The sequence below is a fragment of the Rhinolophus sinicus genome, chromosome 14, assembly GCF_057876585.1.
Source record: "Rhinolophus sinicus isolate RSI-liver-muscle chromosome 14, RSI-T2T, whole genome shotgun sequence".
In the NCBI taxonomy this organism is placed as follows: domain Eukaryota; kingdom Metazoa; phylum Chordata; class Mammalia; order Chiroptera; family Rhinolophidae; genus Rhinolophus; species Rhinolophus sinicus.
In genome coordinates this window covers 7392134-7415236 of record NC_142514.1, presented here as the reverse complement: position 1 = coordinate 7415236, position 23103 = coordinate 7392134, and the positions used below count along the sequence as shown (strand labels likewise).

General features: G+C 46.7%; 2 protein-coding genes across 3 annotated transcripts; one reads left to right on the top strand and one right to left on the bottom strand.

Moving 5' to 3' along the window:
• The first annotated feature begins 689 nt into the window (after window positions 1-689).
• MASP2 (MBL associated serine protease 2) lies at window positions 690-14110 on the top strand. Of its 2 annotated transcripts, XM_019746732.3 has the most exons (10): window positions 690-1129; window positions 1304-1481; window positions 2208-2339; window positions 4215-4411; window positions 4494-4641; window positions 7529-7647; window positions 8887-8965; window positions 10669-10803; window positions 11307-11381; window positions 12590-14110. In XM_019746732.3, exons 1-10 carry the CDS (start codon window positions 806-808, stop codon window positions 13351-13353), a joined length of 2151 nt encoding a protein of 716 aa, XP_019602291.3. In that variant the 5' UTR covers window positions 690-805; the 3' UTR covers window positions 13354-14110. The 2 variants fall into 2 exon arrangements, 1 of the variants encoding a protein (XP_019602291.3); XR_016018534.1 differs by lacking the exons at window positions 8887-8965; window positions 12590-14110 and having other exon boundaries at window positions 698-1129.
• A 472-nt stretch (window positions 14111-14582) lies between these two features.
• Window positions 14583-22287, bottom strand: TARDBP (TAR DNA binding protein). The gene is made up of 6 exons (XM_074334059.2): window positions 22150-22287; window positions 20880-21128; window positions 19714-19877; window positions 19013-19153; window positions 18328-18498; window positions 14583-17928 (listed from the first exon to the last, which is right to left on the bottom strand). The coding sequence occupies exons 2-6, from the start codon at window positions 21115-21117 to the stop codon at window positions 17398-17400; spliced, it is 1245 nt and encodes a 414-aa protein (XP_074190160.1). The 5' UTR covers window positions 21118-21128; window positions 22150-22287; the 3' UTR covers window positions 14583-17397.
• Between the last annotated feature and the right edge of the window lie 816 nt (window positions 22288-23103).

The following is a 23103-nucleotide window of genomic DNA, read 5'->3' as shown; positions in this document are numbered from 1 at the left end:
AAGCTGGAAAAGAGGGAGGAGCTTGGGTAGCTGCCAGATTCTAGAAGTTGAGTCAGGAGGAAGGCTGGGTGGGGCTCTCAACAGCCAATCTGTTTGCTTAATGCAGCTGTTACCTGTCTCCACCTTCCCTGCTCGGCCGGGCCTGGGACCTCCCTTGTGTTCCCTTTAAGAATCAGCCTCCAAGTTTCTGCTGGGGTGAGGGGGTGGGAAATAGGAATCGGCTGGCTTCTTAACCACTTCCAGAAGGACTTGGAGCTTCCAATTGCCAAGCTGATTCCTGATCCCACTGCCAACTTGGAGTTGCTTTCTGGAGTTTTTTCCACCTGTCCATCTGTTTTTCCAGCTTCCGAAATACGGATGCTGCCTCCTCTGCCATAGTTTTCATCCCCGTGGACTCATGTGTTTTAAAAACTTCCCTCTCCTCTCTTCGAGCAGGGTTTCAGAAGGCAGCAACAGTGGATGCACGTGTGCATTTCTCCATCTCTACCTGGAGCGTCATTATGGAGAGCGTTGTCATGAAGACCTGGGCAATCACAGGAGTCCCGCACTGACACGGAGCTTAGGGCCAAGGGACAGAGCCAGGGTGTGTCCCCAGGGCTGTCTCGCTATCGTCCAGGTCCAGCTCTCGGCTACTGGAGGGTCCTCCCCTCCCTGCCTGTAGTCTGGGCAGGCAGGAGTCATGAGGTCGATTCTCAGAATCCCAGGGCCAGCCCGGCTAGGGGCAGGGCCAGGTGTTGGACAAACAGATCAAAGGTGAGACAGCACGCGAATCCAGACCAGGCCTGGACAGCTGGACGGGCGCACCATGAGGCGGGTGGGAGCCCCCCACAGCCTCGCTGGCCGGCGTGAGGGCCGAGAGCAGGCCTCCAGGCCCTCGCCAGCCCCCCGTGCTGCCCTCAGGCCGCTCATCCTCTTGGGCCTGCTGTGGGGCTCGGCAGCCACAACCATGGGCCCGCAGTGGCCCAAGCCTGTGTTCGGGCGCCTGGCGTCCCCTGGCTTCCCAGGGGAGTATGCCAACAACCAGGAGCAGCGCTGGACCCTGACTGCACCCCCTGGTTACCGCCTGCGCCTCTATTTCACCCACTTCCACCTGGAGCTCTCCTACCTCTGCGAGTACGACTATCTCAAGGTGCCGACAGGGGGGGGATGGCCCGGTCCCTCTCTCCAGCTAGGAGGTCCCCAAGAACCAGCCAGGGCTGGGGGACAGGGACACCTGGGCGTGGGGTCTGGCCTCCGAAGGAGGGAGGGAGGGTGGGCAGGCCTTGGGTCTTGCCATCCCTCCCCGTGACCCCCGACCCCACAGCTGAGCTCAGGAACCAAGGTGCTGGCCACGCTGTGTGGGTGGGAGAGCACAGACACGGAGCGGGCCCCTGGCAACGATTCCTTCTACTCGCTGGGCTCCAGTCTGGATGTCACCTTCCGCTCTGATTACTCCAACGAGAAGCCGTTCACGGGCTTTGAGGCCTTCTACGCAGCCGAGGGTGAGCTGAGAGGAGGCCTGGGGGCTGAGATGACTCACTGGGGACGACTCTGCCTTAGGCCAGGCCTGCCTTCCTGTTAGGCTCCCCACTTCCCTGAGGCTGGATTCCTGCCAAACCAGCGGGAGAAAAGTCCTCCTTCCTCTGACATCATCTGCAAGGCAAATGTCAATAACAGCTGAGCTGAATTCTGTGCTCACTCAGCCAGGGGCTGAGCCCAGGACGTCCTCACAGCCCCCCCCACCCCGGGTGATGCCAGGGCTGAGTGAGCCCATTTACAGATGGGAAAGTGAAGCTCCAACAGCCTGAGCTGAGAATGCACAGAGCTTAGGGCATTGTCTCTGAGCTGGGGCTTCGAGTCTGACACTTGATTTCAGATTCTGGCTCCTGCAGGGACAAGCTGTGTGACCTGGGGCAAGTGGCCCAACCTCTCTGTGCTCCTCATGAGGCTGCTGTAAGGGTTCAGTACCCCCGCCCACTGTCCATGGGGTTCCATTGCCAGCTGCTCCCTTCACTAGCTGGGGACCTTGAGCAGGACCTTTATCCATCTTGTCACTGGTTTTAAAAGGTGTTATTTACTTCTCCAGCCAAGTGTTGTGGGGCGGTTGCAATGACCCTAGGCCTCTAGTGCTTGTCTGGGCACCAGCCATCTCCTCTCAGGTCAGCCATGACCCCAGCATTGCCCCATCTCCTTCCCTGCTGACCGCCTGCCTGGTCCACCCCTCCCAGACATCGATGAGTGCCAAGTACCCCCAGGACAGGCACCCACCTGTGACCACCACTGCCACAACCACTTGGGTGGCTTCTACTGCTCCTGCCGTGCGGGCTACGTTCTCCACGAGAACAAGCGCACCTGCTCAGGTGAGTGGCGGCTGCAAGGGGGCCCTGTGCCTCGCCCAACTCCCACCCTCAAAGCCACAGCTGTTCTGCCCCGGGGTCTGGAGGGACCACTGGCCTTGGCCCACTGGGCACTTCTCCTGGGCAGCGTCAGCCCCTTCTCTGCTCTTCTGTGCGCTCCCACCCACCCACATTCTCCCCCTGCTCCCTCTGTCCTCAGCTCACTCTCATTCACTAATTAGTGAGTGTTAGGGCCCCTGTGCGCCTGGCCTACCGGGGCTCTGGGACCCCATCCAGCCTCCTTGCCCTCACGCATGCAAGCTCCCCTCCGCCAAACGTTATGGAGGGGCACTGGGCCTGCTCAGAGCCTCCACCTGGCAGACTCCTTTGGCCCCCACTGCCTGGAGGAAGCCCCTCGTGCCCCTGCCAGGCATCTGGACAGAAAACTAGCTGGTGCCCTGGGGAGGGGGAAGCCCCAACCCAGCGGCACTGACCCCACTTCCCCGGCTCAGTGTCTCTCCCCTGTGTCTCTCCCCCGGTGTCTCTCCCTGTCTCTGTTCTCTTTTCCAGAGCAGAGCCTCTAGCCTCCCCTGCTGGCTGCGGCTCTGGGCTGGGCCGACATTACTGCTGCCTGCAGCCCCCAGTCACCCCGCCCATGAAACTAACAATAAACCTGGCACCACCTGCACCCGCTGTGTGTGTCTCTGGGGGGGAAGGGTGGTGACGTGCACCCTGGACCCCTGCCCTCGCTCCCTACCTCGTCCTAGTCCGGAGGAGCCTGGGCGGTGGGCACTCCCTCCATGGGGCCACGGGCTCCTTTGCCAGACGCGCTTTGCTCCCACCCCCCATTTTGAAGAGGCCAGAGAAGGGTGGAGGCTTGCCTGAGTTCACAGAAGGGGACAGGGCTCTCTGCTCCCCCACCAGGTCCCCAGGGGCTGAGCTCTCAGCATCCTTCGGCCACCTCCTGTTTAGAGGGCAGTTCAGGCGCCGTGTGCTGTGCGGAGGGAGCCTGACACAAAGCAGAGAGGCCCAGGGAGGTCGACACTGATGGACCATCTGGTCCGCCACATCCGGAGACAATTCCCTCTGCCCCGTGGGGAGCAGCCACATGGAGGAAGGAGGGCAGAGCTGGGACTCCTCACTTCCTAGAAGCCTCCCAGCTCAAATGCCTGCGTGGCCTTGGAGGATGTGGCAGACCCCTCCCTTGAATGATGCGCTGCTCCCTCTGCAAGCACAGACGTAGCTGTTCCATTGAGGAAAGAGGGCAGCAGACTAGTTTATGATCAGTGTGGATCTGAACTTCCCTCAACCGCCTCCCAAGGCAGAGCCCAGACCCAGGCAAAGAGAACCTTTCCCTGACTCCTACCCAATCCCGGTGGAGACCCAGGGGAGGCTGGACTGGCCCGGGCTGGGAGAGGGCCCCCATGGTGGGCGGACTGGGGTCAGGGTGGGTCACGGGCCCTCGGCCCAAGACTTGCCTCACTTCCCAGTTCCTGGGGTGTAAGGAGAACCCCCTCCCTTCTCCGGGTGCCTCCTTCCCCCTCAGCAGAGCCTGACCTCACCCACTCCCCTTGCCTTGGGGTTGTGACTCTGGCCCAGGACTCCCACCACCAGGACCCTCAGTTTAGGGCCCCCACCCTCTCTGGGGGTATGAGTGTGAGCCCCTAGAGGAGCCCCAACATCCAAGTGCTGCCTGTTTCAGCTCAAGTCTGGAAGCCAGAGCAGCCCCCTCCCTAAATTGTGCCTCCAGCTACTGGGGCGGGGTCCTCGGTCTCTGAGGCCCCTCGGGAGCTGGCCACATGCACGGCCCTGGCCCAGACGGCACTGAGTGTGGCTAGGCTGTCGGGGTCCTCTGCCTGCACCAGGCTCACGCTGCCCTGTCCTCTCCCCTCTTCTCAGCCCTGTGCTCAGGCCAGGTCTTCACCGACCGGTCTGGGGTGATCAGCAGCCCTGAATACCCACAGCCATACCCCAAACTCTCCAGTTGCACCTACAGCATCCGCCTGGAGGAGGGCTTCAGTGTCATCCTGGACTTCGTGGAGTCCTTCGACGTGGAGACGCACCCCGAAATCCAGTGCCCCTACGACTCCCTCAAGGTCTGGTTCCTAGGACCCCCACCTCATCCTGGCTCCTGCAGGTTGGGAGGTGACAGGGGCCTGCCCCTCTGCTTTCTTTCAGATTCAAACAGACAAAAAGGAATACGGCCCGTTTTGTGGGACGACATTGCCACGCAGGATTGGGACCAAGAACAACTCCGTGACCATCACTTTCATTACTGACCAGTCCGGGGACCACGCAGGCTGGCGGATCCACTACACCAGCACAGGTGAGGGCACGTGGGTCTCAGATCCTGGCAGGAAACTCGGAGCTCCCGTCTCTTACAGGATAGTAAACGAGCTACGTGGGATGGAACTCTTCCTGGCCAGGCCGGGGACACGTAGGGGAGGAAACAGGTGTGCTGGACCCTCAGCAGTACTGGCTGGGTCTGAAAAGTCAACTGACAAAGACAGATTCACAGGAGAAAAGCAGACACATTTGTGTCTTATGTTTTACGTGGTGTGGAACCTTTGTAAGGAAGTGAAGGCCCAGAGAAACAGCTAGACCTGTGTCCATTTGTGCTAGAGCTGATGAAAAGTGGAAAGTCATGGAGGAAGAGGGTAGGAAAGGTGTGTACGGGAAGTGCAGTAACCTGGGCGGACCTATCGAGGTCTGTTTGTTCCTCCACCTTTCCTCCAGGTCGAGGGAGGGCACCCCTCTCATGAGGGTCTTATGACCTGCTTCAGGGAAGGGAGACATGGGGAAGGTCAGAGTGGCCTTCCTGCTTTGGCCATTTTCTCACATTCCTTCAGCTTAAAATAGACAACATGCCAAGGTGCCCTCTTTCGGGGTGGCATGTTCTGAACCCCATCAGAAGACAGATCAGGTTTGCGTGGGGTGGTCTGTGAGGGAATGCTACCCCAAGGGGAAATGCCATCCACTCATTCTCCTCTACCTTCAAGGTTCTGTCCAATAATCAAATAGACATGAGACGGATTAGAAAGAGAAAATAACCAAATTTCATACATACATATGCATGGGAGCCCGCATACATGAGAGAGTCAGAGACCCCACATGCATGAGAAGTTCAGAGACAGCAAGGGAACATGGGTGTACAGGACGTTCTGGGCGAGGGGTGTGGTAGGGTGCCATGGGGCCTCAGGTCATTGCGGGGAGGGCAGGCTTAGTAATCAGCAGTTTGCCCTGCCCTGTACATAGGCCCAAAGAGGTTATCTCTGATAAACTCTTATTATTGGCAAGGCCCCGAATTCAAATTCTAGGTAGTTAAGTGAGGGGCAAAATTGTCTCTTGAGCCCAAAGCTAAAGTTGCCTTTAGTTCAAAACAATCCACATAGCTGAGGTGACTTGTTCTGAACCCCCACACATCCATCCATCCGTCCATCTATCCACCCACCCACCCATCTATCTGTCCATCCATCCGTCTGTTCATCCATCTGTCCATCCATCCATCCATCCATCCATCCATCCATCCATCCATCCATCCATCCCATCCATCCATCCATCCCTTGGTCCATCTGTAGGGAAGAAAAAATAATTTTCCCTCTACCCTTCCAAGTTCTTGCCTGGAAACAGATTAACAAGAGACAAACAAAGGCAAGTTTATTAACATGTATATCTCACATATGTGTGGCAGATGATAAGCCAGGGGAAAATGAGTAAGTCTCAGAGGGGGCTTAGATTTTCAGACCAAAGGTCATCCTCAGTTTGTCAGTGTAAGAACATCTAAACCTATAAGATTTTTTATAAGAGTTTGTTCGAGCCAAACTGACAACATACGCTGGGGAGCAAGGTCTCAAGTGCTTGGGAGGACAGTTTGCAGTTTCTTTTATGCATTTGAGATTAAGGAGAGAACGTAAGGAAGATGATGTGAAGGTGAGAGAGAGCAAGCCTGGGATGGGATTGCAGGAGGGGTAAGATTCTGTGCTCTCTTGAGGGTAGTCAGGTATTAGAAGGAAGGGTCTGACGGAATAGTTCAAGGTGTGTTAACCTAGAGACACAGAAACAGTGGACAGGGCTTGCTTAAGGCAAAGAGAAACCTTTTAGTAAAGAAGTTGCCTGCCTGGGACGCGACGACCCACCATAACCTGCCCAGTTAGGAATTTATGATCAGATGGCCCTGGGAGGTTACGTTCCCTAGAACCCCTTTTGTCATCCACAAGTAATAAAACTCCTAAAACCGAAGTGCTGGTTTCAGAGTCAGGGGAGAAGCAGGCTTGCCAGGCTGTTGGGTGAGAAGGGGCCACGAGGTGGGTGGGAAAGAAGGGGCCAGCAGGGCACTGGCCTGGGAATGAGGCAGCTTCGGGAAGCCCTGGGCTCCCACCTGGCCACCAGGGCTGTCCCTGCAGATTGGGCCCCTGAGGGGAGACTTTGGGGCTTGCCTAGGACTGACAGCCCCCTAGGTCACAAAGATCAGCTGGAAGGAGGGGACTCAGCAAATGACCGGTGCACACGGAGGGGCACCTGGGGGGGCGGGTGGGCTGAAGCCATGGGGTGACAGCAAGCCAAGGTTTGGGGACCAACATGGAAGACAGTCTCCCCCGCGGCCTGAGCACTGTGGGCGGGTGCTCACGAGAGGACGCATGCGCGAAGCGTCCTGCCAGGCAGCCCAGTGTGAGGGTTCCTCGCAGCCCACTCTTTCTAGCACTTTGCCAACAACTATCCTGGATGCTTCACGTCCCAGCCTCACAACAACCCTGGAAGGTGAGCAGCCCTTCTCATTCCTCCGGATGAGGAAACTGAGGCTCAGAGAGGCTGACAGTCACCCCTAGGAATGGAGAGCTCTGATTTAAACCCATGTAGTCGAGCCTTTCCCTCCATTACACCCTCTTGGTTTTCAGCTGTGAGTGTGAAGTCCCCAGCACAGAGCAGAGGCCCCAGTGGAGGTGACTGTCCTATCTCACTGCACGTCTGGCTTTCTTACACAGCTTCGGCTGAAGCCCCGGGGCAAGGCGACAAACCCTAATTTGCACACTAAGCAACCGAGAGTTTCATCTTGCCTTTGGTTTTAAATCTTAAGAACTCTGCCGGACTTGTGACAAGCTGTCTTTACACGTTAAATGTTTCATTTATAAATCAAGAACTTCAAATGCTCAGTTCAGATTCCCCTGCTGTCGAGTATCTCATCAAAACCCCCAAGCCCGGTTTCCTCTGCGCAGCCCAGCCTTGCCCTGATCCGGTGGCGCCACCTAATGGCCACATCTCACCTGTGCAAGCCAAGTACATCCTGAAAGACCGCGTCTCCGTCTTCTGCAAGACAGGCTACGAGCTTCTGCAGGTAAGTCAATACGAAGTCAATAATGCAGCACGATTATGCTAGTTTTTAAATGTATATATATATTTTTCTATCAGCACATAAATATAATGGGAAAATAGCTGTTGTCAGCATAGGGCTTTTTTCGACTATGACCAAACAACAAAAAACAAAGAAATGAAGTTTGCTGAGAAGAGGGATAGCTATGGAGAATTTTTTATTCTTGGGAATTTTGCCTTTTTAAAAAAGCTACTTTGGGAAGGTAGTGATTAAAACGGACAACTTTTCTCTGTTCACACTTGGCAGCAGCTCTTGGTAAAGTGGCTGAGCTAAAAGGATGCGTTTGCTCTGTTTGCTCTTCTTGTGCCGTGTACCCTGTGATGTCACCGCGCATAAAATTAAGCTCCTCCCCCTGGTCAAATGCCCTTTACATGAAACAACTACTGGGCCCATAAAAAGTGAAACCGCGTGGAGAAATCGTATATTCCGCAAAGTTATAAATAGTGACCACTGTTAAGGGAGACGGAGGATAATTTTAAAAATGCTTAGTGTGTTGCTTTAGGGGCCCAAGGAGGTTAACACGTCCTCTTTATGTTCTTCAAAATTGTCACCGAATCCCAGTGGTAAAAAGCAATAACATTGAAATGATAGCTAGCTATGCAATCCAGTCCTGTGGAGGGGCAACACCAAAAAAAAAAAAAAAAAAGTGAAACACTTCCCACCTTGCCAACTTTTGGGGCAGGCTCTTTGCCACAGCTCCTTGGACTGCAAACCTGTTCAGTTTCTGATTAAAAAAAAAAAAAATCATCCTGCTCTCCTCTGAAGCATAAAGCTTCTCCAAAGCAATTTCTTTCCTTTAGTCCAGACACGTTCGCTCCGTGTGTCATGAGGTTGGCCTTCCCTTAACTTCTGACCACCAACCTCCCTTTGACACTTCATATAAAGCAGCAGGAACTTGTGAGAAAGTAGAAAGCCAATATATCATGAAAAAATACATCATGAATTGCTGCAGAGGTCAACGTTTGGTTCCTAAAATGCAATGCACCTTGAAAGGTGACCTCGATGGCACAGGTGACATAAGCAGAGCCGTTGGCAGTATATATGCACACAAATCAAGGCAGCGTTGGGCTATTATGTGCGTGTGTCACTCCCTTGGGAGCATCTCGTGAAACACTAGAAGAGAAAGTACTGTGGGAGCATAGTTTTGGGGAGTGCTCTTATGATGTAAGCAAGGAAATTAATATTTTCCGAATTCCTGTTTAGGGTTATGTGCCCCTGAAATCATTTGCTGCAGTTTGTCAAAAAGATGGATCTTGGGACCAACCGATGCCAGAATGCAGCAGTACGGTCACGTGACCACGACTCCTAGGACACTTCTGCTGCTATTACTGCTTCTACCGCTTCTGGTCTTTTCTAAAAGGATTCTACTTATCAGCGTTCGAATTCCAAATTTGCTTCTCTTCCCGTCTCTTAGAGCACTCTTAGAGGTTAAAATGAAACCAAGCTATTAGGAAACGTTATTTGCTTTCTGAAAGTGTGATCTTTAAAAATATTCTCCTAAGTATAAAATACTCGGAGAAGAGGGGAAATAGGGAATTGCATTTTAATACCCATAATTCCACCATAGGCGAGTATAATGAGTCACTGTTTTGGTGTATGTCCCCCTCGTTACACATCTCACACATGTGTAAACATACAGGCTACTGTATGTAGGGATGGAGGTACGTACACCAAACGGGCAATGGTGTACATCACCATTTTGTGAACTAAGAATTATGTATACTTTTTGTATTTTTTCAATTATAAAATACACGTTAATTGGACAAATACATAAATTTACAAAAATACAAAAAGCCACTCTTGCCCAAATCCCCAAACTACCACTAAGAGTTTGGGGTCTATTCCTGCATTCTTTATTCCCTATGCTATATATACTAACGTACTTCACTATTGTGTACTTTTTAACCAAAATGGGATAATCTGATTGCAATGTGCCTTTTCCCTCCATGTTGTTGGACTATCTTCCCAAGTCAATCGGACCATGAAAAGAGCCAACCTTCTTAATGACTGCACAGCACTCCATCACGTGATACTTTCAATTTGATTTCTACTGTTTCCAGTTTTTTACTATCACACTGCTGTAGTTAACACCCCTGTACATGTATTTTTGCATATTTTGTGCAAGGATTTCTACACAAGTCCTAGGGGAATTTAAGTATTTCCTAAGTTTACACTGAAAAAGCAGTCAAGAGCTGGCCCTGATGGGGTGCTGGGGGTCAGAGGCCTGGGTCTGCACCCTGATTCTGCCACTTTTTGCTGGTAGTTATGGGCAATGCTGGTGAAGCACTCGGCAGAGCCAGGCACACGGCCACGAAGTTGCTGCAAAGTATTTCAATGCAATCTTTTCACATCCACAGAAATACAGCAGCAGAGTTTGGATGTCTACTAGTGAACTTTGACAGCCCTTTGTCTCACAAATCGGTTATTTCACGTTAGCAGTCCTAGCAAGTGTGAATTCTAATCCAAATCCAAGGTATTATGACTTCCAGGTCTCCTGGAGTCAGCTTAAGAAAAGGATCGTAAGAACAAGCTGAGCCCTTTAGAGTCGTCTGTACTGGTGTCCTTTTCTACCCACCCCGTTACCACTGAACACCCTTCCGCGTGGACCCAGACCAGAGGCACGTGTAGGTGGGGCCATGTTCTCCCTTGCGTGTTGCTGGCTTTGCACAGACCTTGTTAGAAGTGAGCGCGCTGAGAAGTCCAAGCGGTTTCAAATCCTTTCCCTTGAGGAAAGGCCTCATACCATTCCTTCCGCAGGGACTTCTCACTCCTGCCATTTAGTTGGGGACAGGGATGAGTGACACTTTCAAGTCACACTAAAGCGATCTCTCCACTGAGATGAAATGAATGCTGCCCAGCAGACAGGGGGAAAAGAACACGGCTTTGATAGCACCACACGGCCCAAGCGCCTATCACAGCCTCCAGGTCTTTTTGGTGTTAGAATTGAAAACACAAGCTGACACCTCTCTCCCCCATATTTATTAGTTGTCGACTGTGGTCCTCCTGATGACCTACCCAATGGCCAAGTGGAGTACGTCACAGGTCCTGAAGTGACCACATACAAAGCTGTGGTTCAGTACCGCTGTAACGAGACCTTCTACAGGATGAGAACAGATGATGGTAAGCCAACTGTTCAAAGCTGGGGTGGCCGATATTTGGAACTTAAGTCCTCACTATCTGAAAATAAACTCGAGCCAACATTTTTGGCCGAGGCTAGACCAAAGATTAAAAGGCACTCCCCCCCCTTGCCCCGCTAAGTGAAGTATTACAGCTGATGCGACTTTAATGTCAATTTGCAAGAATCGGAAAACAGGTCTTACCTAGTGAATGACTACAAACACACAAGATACTCCACATGGTTTAATTTAACAAGCCAAACCTTATCATTAAGCACTTGAGAGCCTGATACATATTCAAGTTACACATCTAAAAGGTTTCCACTTTGCAAGCAAACATGGTAATGCGGAGACCCCCCTATTTATGAAATCATGTAAAATGGTTATTCAAACACCTCTATTTCCCACTGATGCTCAAGAATCAACATTTTTCAAGGGAGGATTCAAGCAAATGACAACCACCTCATACACGCAGTTAAACATTTTTGCTTTTCCAATGATTTGCAGGTAAATATGTGTGTGAGGCTGATGGATTCTGGACAAGTTCCAAAGGAGAAAAATCACTCCCCGTCTGTGAGCCTGGTAATGGATACATTTATACAAGAGATTCGTAATTGATGGCATGGAGAACTGGGTAGGAGACATAAGTAGCGCTTCAGCTGTGGTGGCAGAAATGTAACTTCAGCACTTGGCTCTTAGGCCAAGTTATTATTTCCAAATAATATGTTCTCATTACCCCCTTTCCATTTGGAGAGGTTGCTGGGTGCTGACTGCATCAGTCATTGGATTATTTTGGCCTTACAACTAGGCAAGCATAAAAAATTAAATGATTTTTAAAATTATCTTGAACCACTTATACATTTATAAACATGAGTTCTTCTGTTGAGTTACTTCTCTTCTCTGTAAAAATGCTATTAAAACCCAAAGCTAATAACTTCATTATTTCCCTAAGCAATTGTTTTCAATGACATCTAGTTTTTAAACATTAATGCAATTTGCCTTTTAATAGTACTTAAAAAAATTTTACCAGAATTGGCTCTGAAGACATAGTTGAATAGAGATTTAAAAAAAATGGAAAGGTAATAATATATTCATTACCCCTGTGTTATTTGGCTTAAATTAGTTTTTTTAAAAAAACCTTTATCTTGGCTGACACGTTTGTAGATTTGAATGCAAGTATTCTGCCACAACAGGAAATGTATTTGCTACATTGAGTGTATTTCATAATATACAGTAAAATTTAGTGTTTGGAAAAATCAGCTAGACCAAAAATAACTTGTGAACTTGATGGTGTCTGCCTACAACTGCAGCATTCTAATTTTAAAACAGTTAAGTGCTCAAAGGTGAGAGTAATATTACAACTGCTGTGTTGGTGACCTCAGTTCCTGCTTCCCCAGAACGACATGGTGAGTCCCCCACTTCATAAGTGGGAAAGCAGAAGCAATGGCAGTTACTTTCTTTTCCTTTCTCTGCACATAGCCAAGTGCACCGGCTCAGACAACCCGTTTGCCTTAAGTGATTTCCCCAAACGTGTAGACGAACTGTTTTAGCAAAACAAAGTTTCTAAAAGAGAACTTTCACTCACCGCATTTTCTGAGGAGCTAAGAGATTACCAGTCAGGTCTTTGTGCTGCTTTTGAGTAGCCTCACTTGCCTGTATGGTAGACACCCACCAGTTCATGGGATGCAATTTTTGGTTCATTCAATATACACAACCCCAAATTGGTAGTAATTGGAGAAAAACACCACTGGGTTTCTCTAAAGGCTCTGTACATCTGCTTCTTTCCCCAGTTTGTGGCATATCAACTCGTACTACAAGAGGTCGTATATATGGAGGGCAAAACGCACAGCTTGGTGATTTTCCTTGGCAAGTCCTGTTACTGGGTGAAACTGTAGCAGCAGGTGCGCTTCTGTACGACAGCTGGATCCTGACAGCTGCTCATGCTGTTTATGGGCACCAAGAAGATGCCCCCTCCCTGGACATCAGAATGGGTATCCTGAAGAGGCTGTCACCTCATTACACACAAGCCCAGGCAGAGGCCATTTTTATACATGAAGGTTACACTCATGATGCTGGTTTTGATAACGACATAGCACTGATTAAACTGAGGAACAGAGTGGTAATCAATAACAACATCATGCCTGTCTGCTTGCCAAGAAAAGGAGCTGAATCCTTCATGAAGACAAATGACATTGGAACCACATCTGGGTGGGGATTAACCCAAAGGGGTTTTCTTGCCAGAAATCTAATGTTTGTTGACATACCAATTGTGGACCATCAAAAATGTACTGCTGTCTATGAGAACAAGCCCTATCGAGGGGCGAGGGTAACTGATAACATGCTTTGTGCTGGCTTGGAAAGTGGTGGCAAGGACAGCTGTAGAGGTGACAGTGGAGGGGCATTAGTGTTTCTAGATAATGAGACACAGAGGTGGTTTGTGGGAGGAATAGTGTCCTGGGGTTCCATTAATTGTGGGGAAGCAGATGAGTATGGGGTCTACACAAAAGTTATTAATTATATTCCCTGGATTAAGAAAATAATTGATAATTTTTAATTTGTATGTCTTCAATCAGTAAATGATTCCTTTAAAAATAACCTATAAAAGATTTTAGCAGTAATGACCTGACAAACATTAACACAGCAGTTTGTCGGTTGCCAAGATTTTCACCCTTCACTGATGCGAGGGGACATGCACCATTATGGCAATACCCATCTTTGCTAATGCAATAGAAATCCACTGGTTAAATGTGCATTGAATTACTTATGAAGTCCAGAATCTTTTTGTACTGGCCTTTTTGTCTGCATTTCTGGAAATTGCCTGTTCATATTCTTTGACTAATTTTTTTGGTTTTGGACTTGTTCTTATTGCTCTCTAAGACAGCTTTATATATTACAGCAATACTGGTTCAGGAATAACCTTGAATCATGGATTTTTTTTTTTTTTTTGTAGATGAACTGGAAACATCAATATTTTAGCCTAGGTACTGATTTCCATGTTAAAAACCACAAAACAGTGAGATATACTTTTTCACTCATCAAATTGACAAAAAGTACATGGAATAGCACTAATTCACATTGTCGAAGACAACATAAATATTCTAAAGGACAATTTGGCGATATATTTCAAAAGCATTAAAAGCATGCATAGTCTGCCCTAGTAATTCCAATGCTAAGAATTTAATTTCGCTATGAGCATGATCCCAGCACTTGGACACAACATAAATAATGCTCAATTCAGAAGACCGTTGAATCGAATGTGGCATTTCCATACGACGAAATACGACATTAGAAATAAATGGTGGTATTACAAACCGGTAGTATTGTTTTCCTTCTTACAATGAACATGTAATACGTGGGCATGCTTAACCAAACAATAGATCACAGATCATAACAGCGGCTGAGTAGAGCACTCAAATACACAGGTAAGAGCTGTTCTCCTATCACTTAACAACAAAGTTATTCTAATTAGCACATACATCTGAATTAAGTAGCTAACCTCTTTCTTTTTCCTAAGGACAAAATTTAAGCGTTGACTTAGCTTTAAAAATCTCATTTCATTTTAGTACTACCTAAAAAGTGTTAATAGCTAACATCTAACAAAGTTTTCCATTCTACCCAGAGTTACCACTCCATTTAAAAATTCATTGCGAGTTTTGGCCTAATTTCTCTTGTGCATATAAAGTGCAACTTCTTGAGACTCACTTTTTAAAGATAACTTTACAGCATCTTTGTCACATATAAAAAAGAAATTGTGTTTTTCCAGTAAGACTCCAGACACTAAACTGTGGTGGCAACAAAAATTTTTATTCAACTGGTTCAAAAACTTTTTAGAATGAATGCATTTAGATGACCAAATAGACTTTAAAAACAAATCTTTGCCAAATAGTTTACTGCTAAACTTGAAAAAAATTTTAGGGTAGAATTAAATACCCATAGCTACGTAGTACCACAAACACGTTAATAAAAGGCTACGCAACATTGAGAGCCTTCTAAAACCAGTAACTAGATTTACACAAGTGGAAATAAGGGATTAAAACCATGCCATTGACAAGTTAACTTACCCCTGGGCTCCTTGAAGGCTTGTCAGTTTAGTCTTTGGAGGTCCCCGAATACCATTTTAACTGTTACCATGTTACTGCTGCTGAGTAACAGTGCAAGTGCTAAAATGCAAAATTCAGATGGTACAGGGTTTGGAAATCATGCAATTTAGATGCAGAAAAAAAAATAAAACAACTCAAGATCCTTTTACAGAGGAAACTGAATAATGAAACAATGTGGCGATCACAAGTCTAAAGGAGGACTTCATTTATAAAAGTTTAAAACACTTAACTTGCAAAAACCCTATTTATCATAATCTAATTAGATAAGGGCATTAGGTAAACTATCAACACAAAAATTGTTACATTCTTCCATTAGAAAAAACGAGCTCAACTCTCATAGTAGTTACATAAAAAGTACAATAGAGAATCAATATATTATTGCTTTTACATACTTAACAATGCATCGTTGAGAGTCTGAGTTTTGTAAACGACTTTATTCAACATGACTATTTCCCCCACCTTTGGAAGACAAAGCCCATTTCACTTAACGCTTCCACAGACAGACAACCCACCCTGCTAGGTCTTAAAGCTATCAAGCTTCTTAATGGATTTCAGGCACAAGATAATTTGTGGTTTCTTCTACTTTATCCCTATTGCAATTAATTCCACTTTTCAAATCCCAAACTAGAAAGGCGCTGATAATCCCTTCTTTTCAACTGATATGCTTTGTTACAAAGCATATAATTAACAGTTTTGCCCACTCTCCCCAAATAAGAGTATTTTTAGAAGGCAGGATTTCCCAATGGAGATTTATACAGGCCCTGTAAATAGAACATCACCCAAATGCACAGAGGCACTAAGAAAAAGCTGGAGGGTACTGCTTACCATTTTAGGTGCGGTCACCCAGACTTATTAAAAACTAGATTTAAAAAGAAAAAAAAAAAACTTTTCACTTTGGACAATGCAAGAACAAATAGCAATTAAGTCTGGGTATCAGGTGTCAATGCATGACAGGTGATGAATCCATTTGACTTGAGACAACTTTTCAAATAAGTTTATTTGAAGCAAAATAAACTATTGCCAAGAAACTTTATGAAAGTTCCATCTCAAAAGGGTCAAAAAGGGGAATTAACTGCTATGAATTCTTTGCATTCAGGGCTGCAAAACAAAGACACATATTATTTAAATCAGTTTTATTTAAGAATTTCCAACATTGACAACTCTTATAAAAAGCATCCAAGCACAGGACACAGAACTGCAGCAAACAGCATTCTTAAGGGTAGCTAACAGACATTAGAACTTCCACCCTTCTTTGAGACACCCCCAGCTCACTGGTGAACTCTGCTTCCAAGTACTCCTGCAAAGCACACCACAAGCTCAGTCCATGTTCTCAACCCATCAGCTTCAGTTCACATTACCACACTTACAGGTCAGTAACAGAAGAGAACACACACCATACAGCATTCACAGCAGTTGACAAAGGGGTAGGGGAAATACAAGTATCATTTCACTTAACACATTCAACTAACGTGGGTTCTCTAAGAACAAAACTCACTTAAAGTCTTCCAACAGATGTGGATGTCCTTTGAATGCAAGAAACATTCGTACATTATTTGCTATCATTGCTCTCTGCACACTCTCTCACCAAAGCCACAGGATTGAGAGACACATCTCGCCAAGTTACAAAATATCCATTATGCACCACCAAGGCTCTGCACGCGCTCTCCTTTCCTCGCTCATACTAGCCTTTCATGCCTCGGCACCACCATCAATCCCACACAAGGTTTCAAAAGTTCAAACAGCCTTCTGGTTCCATATCACAGCCTTGCGTTCATAGCGTTGATACGACTCCATGAAATAAAGAGTAGCGGATAAAAATGGGACACCCACCGTCAAAGACGCAGCCTGTGCAGCGTGATGACGAATTCTTGAATGAGAAAGCATGTAGACAGAAGTATTCCTACGGCAGAATATCTACAGCACCCCTTTCAATGAAGTGCTTCTTCCATAAACATTTGAAATGAGATGAACTGCAGAGATTAAATGAAGGCTTCATATTGTACTTTTGCATATGAAGGAGACAAGTGTTAAAAAACAAAAGAACCAAACACTGTGACACCATGATCTCCAAAAAGGAGATTTTCCTAAGGAAAAAAATCCATATGGTGGGGTTCAAATTAAAACAAGGAGAAAAGAATGTAGTTCTAATCAATGGTTTCCATTTTGAACATGCAAAGAATTCACTGACAAGTCCAGGGATAAAATATTACAGGAGAAACCTTTTGATCTCAGTTGTAGTGTGTTGGTTTACCAATCAGGCGACAGCAGTTCACTTTCAAACACTCAATATTTCAACCCTTTATGTAACAAAACTTATAAAATTGCTTTAGCTCTTCCTTTTTCTAAAGAAAAATGTCAAAAATACTGCTGAATATACTTCACACTGAACAAACCAATTTTGAAAATTCTTAGTACATATGTATTTTACAATATACTTACCATGAGTTTAGAAAAATTTGAATTCCCACCTGTCTGTACACCTAGCCATCACCCACTGTCTACATGCCCCAGCTAGAAGGTTTAGAATCCATGCTTGAGCCAAAGCCTCCATTAAAACCACTGCCTGACCCTGCATTTGATGCCGAGCCCCAACCGATTGCTGCACCTGAATTAGAACCACTGTAAGAGTTATTTCCAGAACCAAAGGCCTGATTTGGCTCCCGCTGCATGTTGCCTTGGCTTTGGTTGTTACCTGATGGGCCTGACTGGTTCTGCTGACTGGCTAACATGCCCATCATACCCCAGCTGCTCTGCAGTGCTGCCTGGGCTGCAGCCATCATCGCGGGGTTAATGCTGAAAGCACCAAAGTTCATCCCTCCCCCCATATTACTACCTTGGTTGTTTCCCAAGCCAGCTCCACCCCCCCTACTGTTACCAAACCCACCCTGATTCCCAAAGCCACCCGGATTACCACCAAATCTTCCACTTCTTTCTAACTGTCTATTGCTATTGTGCTTAGGTTCAGCATTGGATATATGTACGCTGATTCCTTTAATGATCAAGTCCTCTCCACAAAGAGACTGGGCAACCTATAAGAAAATAAGGGATGTAAATAAAGGCAACTAAACCAATGACTCACACATCAAAGCAGCAATAAAACTTAGATTTTAAGCTACTACCTAAACTAGAGAAAAAATAAACAATGAACACTTATTTCATTTAACTCATAAAATAGCCTTTAGCTTTCATAAGGCAGCAGGGATTTTTCAGTTCACCTTCTGAAGATACAAAACATTCCCAGTTAAACACCACATATTGGAAAATATTAAAACATTTATCACAAATATCTAGGCCCATATATACACATATATATACCCTACAGCTTATAAATTCAGAAAGCTTAGCTAAGGGTGCCAATTAGCTGGACTGGAAAAGTTCAAGAGAAATTACCTAATTAGCTGGGACAAAATTATTAAAGAGAAAAATACCTGGTCATCTGCAAATGTAACAAAGGCAAAAGCCCTGAACGGTTTGGGAATGAAGACGTCTACCACCTCCCCGTATTGGCAAAAGAACTGCCGCAGCTCGTCAGCAGTCATGTCCTCTGTGCAGCGCCCAACAAACACCTTTCTGCTTCTCAAAGGCTCATCTGGGCTTTGCTGGTCAAATTCAAGGAAGGAAACACACCACAAATATTTTATGAGCAACAACAAGGGCATCATGGAAGAGGATGTAACAAAACCTACCTGCCTTTTATATTAGGTGAGTCATTAAAAAGCAGGTAGTCTAGAAACGACTGCGGAATGTGCTGGCAACAGGGATAATGTTCCAAATAAGCAAGTCTTGCTTGTTGGGCACGAGTTAGGCCTTTGGAACGAGACTAATGCATGATTATCTTTATGTTTTAACATGTATCTAGGTAAGAAATTGTTAACTTGCTAGAAATCACCAAAGAATAAAATGAACAAAGTTTTTGTTTAGAGGAGTAATAAACTAAGTATTTCAAACAATCATAAAATATTCAGCATGCATTAAGGTCCTAAGGCAAAAGATTTCAAGAACACACCCCTTTTCCACCACCTTTTCCAAATGTATTTAACATTTTATTTTACAGCGTCTTCTAAGGAAGTTTGTTGGAGAAAGTGCCCAAAACAGAAGACAAGAGTGAAGTACCTTAGAATTAGGAAGTTTACAGTCACACCATCGTCCATCTATCATATGTCGCTGTGACATTACTTTCACCTGGGTTTCATATTCCGTAAATCGAACAAAGCCAAATCCTTTTGAATGACCAGTTTTAATATCTTTCTTGACCTATAAAAAAAATCATCTAAATTTACTAAAACTACACACACACAAACACAACAAATGAGAATTGTTTGACGATGTGAATGGATTTAACTGGATGCAGTGGCTTAATTAAAACTTAAACCAAGTTATTCTTGAGGTTTAAGCAACAGGAGGATGAATGTTGAATTCAGATCTTGTTATAGTCGAGTAAAACTCATCTACATAATTTCAACAAAATGTTTTAGAATACAAAGATAAACTAGGTCTAGTGTTTACAAATCTTAAATGGAAAAGCAGAAAATGTTTTTAAATCTCCCATCAATGTAAGTTATAAAGAAAAAAAGCTAATGTCACCTCCTTTTCTTAAGTCTTTATGCAACAGGATTTTACAATGTCAAAGGCAAAAATATATGGTACATATATAAAGGGAAACAGTGTAAGCAAAATTTCTTTCAGCATCGTCTATGTATACATATCACAAATATTATCTTGTCTGCTGAACATGAAGGGCAGTGTCACTAGAACAGGAATTCTGGGTGCTCATTCACTGGAAAAGAAAAAACTTAAATAAAATTAAAGTGTACCTGAACCATAAGAACTTCTCCAAAGGTACTAAAATATTCTTTTAGATCCTGTTCAGTTGTTTTCCATGGGAGGCCCAACACTATTAAATCAGATGTTTTCTGGACTGCTCTTTTCACTTTCACTGCTGATGAAGCATCTGTCTCATCCATTTTTCTTTTGTTATCTAAACAGAATGCGCAGAAACTTTTTAGAACTCTTCATTTAATACTACTTAAAACACACTGCCTTCTACATCTAGAAATGAGAGGCAAATCGATTTTAAGAACAATAAGACACTGAAAACTTCTGGCTGAGTGGTTAGCTCTAAAGGGCAGAATGAAGGAGTAAATGGTGCAGGTGCTTTTCTGGTGCAAATCCAGGGACTCCCATCTCTGGTTTTGTAATATCTCAAAATTACAAGTGTATATTCTCTCCTCTCAAAAGGTGTATCAAAATAAAAATAACTATTTCACTTTGACTTTAAAATATATTAAGAAGGAAAAGAACAGTGTGATTACTATGTTTTTGTCTATTAAATGTATTTGCTTAATTATTTTAATGCCTGTAACTTAAAAACTATGTGCCCCCCCAAAATCTACTTTTATCTCTAGCTGTGGATTTAAGGGTGACCTCAATTTTATTTTTCTTTCTAAACTTTCAACAATAATCTCACGCTTTGCAATAAAAAAGAAAACCTCAGGTCAGTTTTAAAAACTGACATTTGGAAGGGAAGAGAGTAGCTAAATGACGTTTTTAAAAACACGCTATGTTTTAGAGCAGTTTTAGGTTCACAGCAAAACTGAGAGAAAGGTAGAGACTTCCTATATACCTTCTTCCTCCGAAAGGGCATGCATAGCTTCCCCATTATCACAATCTCCCACCATGGTGACTTGACACATTTGTTACAACTGATGAATCTGTATTGATACATTATTATCTAAATAACATGGTAACATTTGTTTGGTTATTTGAATAAATACATAGTTTTCTATTTTAAAAAATGCTCTGTAATTTTGTTTTCACTCATTTATAAACTACTGGTGTTCCAAACTAGTCTAATAATAACATTTAAAGAAATACTTGGGTTATAGGAGCCTTTACACCAGCAGAACAGGCCACCATCTACGACTTAGAAAGAGACGCAAACCCGACTATAGCGTTATTGCAAAACCAAGTGGCAACAAACCTTTGGGGTAGTTGACAACATATACTAGATTTCCCCAGCCAGCGTCTGGGGCGTGCAGAATTCCTTCTACCAGCCGGACGCCTCTCATACACTGAGACACTGGGTTTCTGTAGCGCAGCCCACAGGCCCCTGGAAACTGGGCGGTAACTGTGGACAGCAGCACCGTGCCATCGTCTTCCGACGGTATTTCAATGGGCTCGTCATTCTCATCTTCGGTTACCCGAATATACTCAGACATCTTTTATTTCTCTTAAATAGAAAAGAGAGATGAATGACCACACTTGTGTCAAAGGCATTGTTTCCTTACAATCAGCTGATTACCACCACTACCATGCCATGGTTCTGACTTCCAGAAAAATTCTTGCTGTTTGGATTCGTATGTGCTGGCTATTCCTGAAAAAAAAAACGAGGACGCAAAGATAGTGACTCCTATTAAAATGGGATGCCTCGCTCGTTCATTCATTCAATAAACCTTTGCTGAATGCCTATTATGCATCTGGGGCTGCAGCTCTAACTGTGAAACCAGTTAGTCCCGGGTGGCAGGCTGCTTCCAAGCGGGAAGCGGGGCAGTGAGGCGGGGGTCAGCAAGAGGAAGGCAGCATTATCTTATGACAATCGTGACACGTGTACTCGAAGGAAGTAAAGACGCTTGAGGGCCGGGGAGCACCTCCGCTGGCTGAGACGTGTGTGTGCGTGTGCGGGTGCGTGTGTCAAAGTGGATTTCCCTAAGAAGGCGACGCAGAGGCTGAGTCCTGAGGACTGAAGAGGAGTCGCGAGCCAGGTGACCAGAACATGAACAAAGTTCCTCCCTGTGTCTCATTTTGACACTTCCGGGGGGCTCTCCAAACTTGAGCCTCAAGGACAGCGGCGACAGGTCCTTCTAGACGCGGGCCACCACCTCCCAGAAGCCAGTGCGTGACGGCCAAGGGAGGAGTTTGAAAGCGCTGCCCGGGCGGGGCTGCGGGGGCACCAGGCCTCCGCTGGCACTGTCGCCCCCGAGGGCAAAGCACCGGAGGCACAAAGCATCGCCCGGCCCCGAAGCCAGGCCGAGCTTCTGCCTCAGGACGTACGGCCCCGCGGGCCCAGGGTGCCACCCGGCGCCAGGCCCTAACGCCGCTCCCGCCAGGGCCCGCGAGGGCGGGACGAAGCAGGCCCGGCCCCGCAGCCCCTTCCTGGGGTGGGGGCCGAAGCCGCTGCGTACGTCTCAGGCCGCCCAGCGCGGGAGCCAAAGCGCCCGGGGCGTCCTCAGTGAGAAGCGTCCGCGACTCACCCGCTAGGCCGCTGCTAGGAAGCCCGACAGGGAAACTCCAGCAGCCAGGGATCCAGGAACAGCCCAGATACCGTTTCGTTCCCACAAAATGGCGCTAGGGCCGCCTCCTCCCCTCGCCGGCCGTCGTCCTCTCCCACCGGCTCCCCGTCCAGAGGGGAAGCGCGTCGCACGGGGACACCACAGCCCTCTCGCCAGAGAGTTCGGACTCCCTCCTGGGAGCCTGAACATACGGAGTTGATTTGAAGGTTAAAATAAGACCAGCACCTGGGCCTGAAAAGCTGAAATTGAGGCAACGTGGATGCGTGAGCTTTTGACTCTCCCCACGTCGCGTGGCAGATGGTTTCACCCGACCAACCGGCCCTGTGTCTCCCCCGGAGCTCGCGCACTTTTGCGCGAGACTAGCGCAGGGGCCGGAGCCGGGAGGCTGGGGTGGGGCGGGCGGGGCTGGGAGGGGCGGGACGCAGGGGGTCCCGGGCTCTGCAGACCTTCGCGCAGCCTGGGAGGTGCGGGGAGGCCGGGCGCCTTTATCTCAAAAGCCGGCTGGTTGCGTCCTCTCCTCCCTCCCCAGCCCTCCTCCGCACCTGGAAAGAATAACTTTGTTTTAAATAATAGCAATGAGAGCGCCTGCTACTATGTGGCAGATTCCTTCTGAGTACGGCGTTCATATTTAGTTGCCCTAACAGTCTTGTGTGGGAGGCATTATTGACACTATCCGTATGTACAGATGAGGAGGAAACTGAGGCACAGAGAGGTTAAGTATCCTGCATAAGGTCACCCAGGTAGTGAGTGGTGGACCTGGGATTTGAACCCTAACCCTAATGCTAATATATTCCAGCTCCAGGTCTCTATTAATACGGTAATAGTGTACTTCCTCTATGTTAAGACACACCTCTTGGGCCAGGGTTAGCTCAGGTTGGCTCAGTTGGTTAGACCGAGGTGCTTTTAACAAGCTTG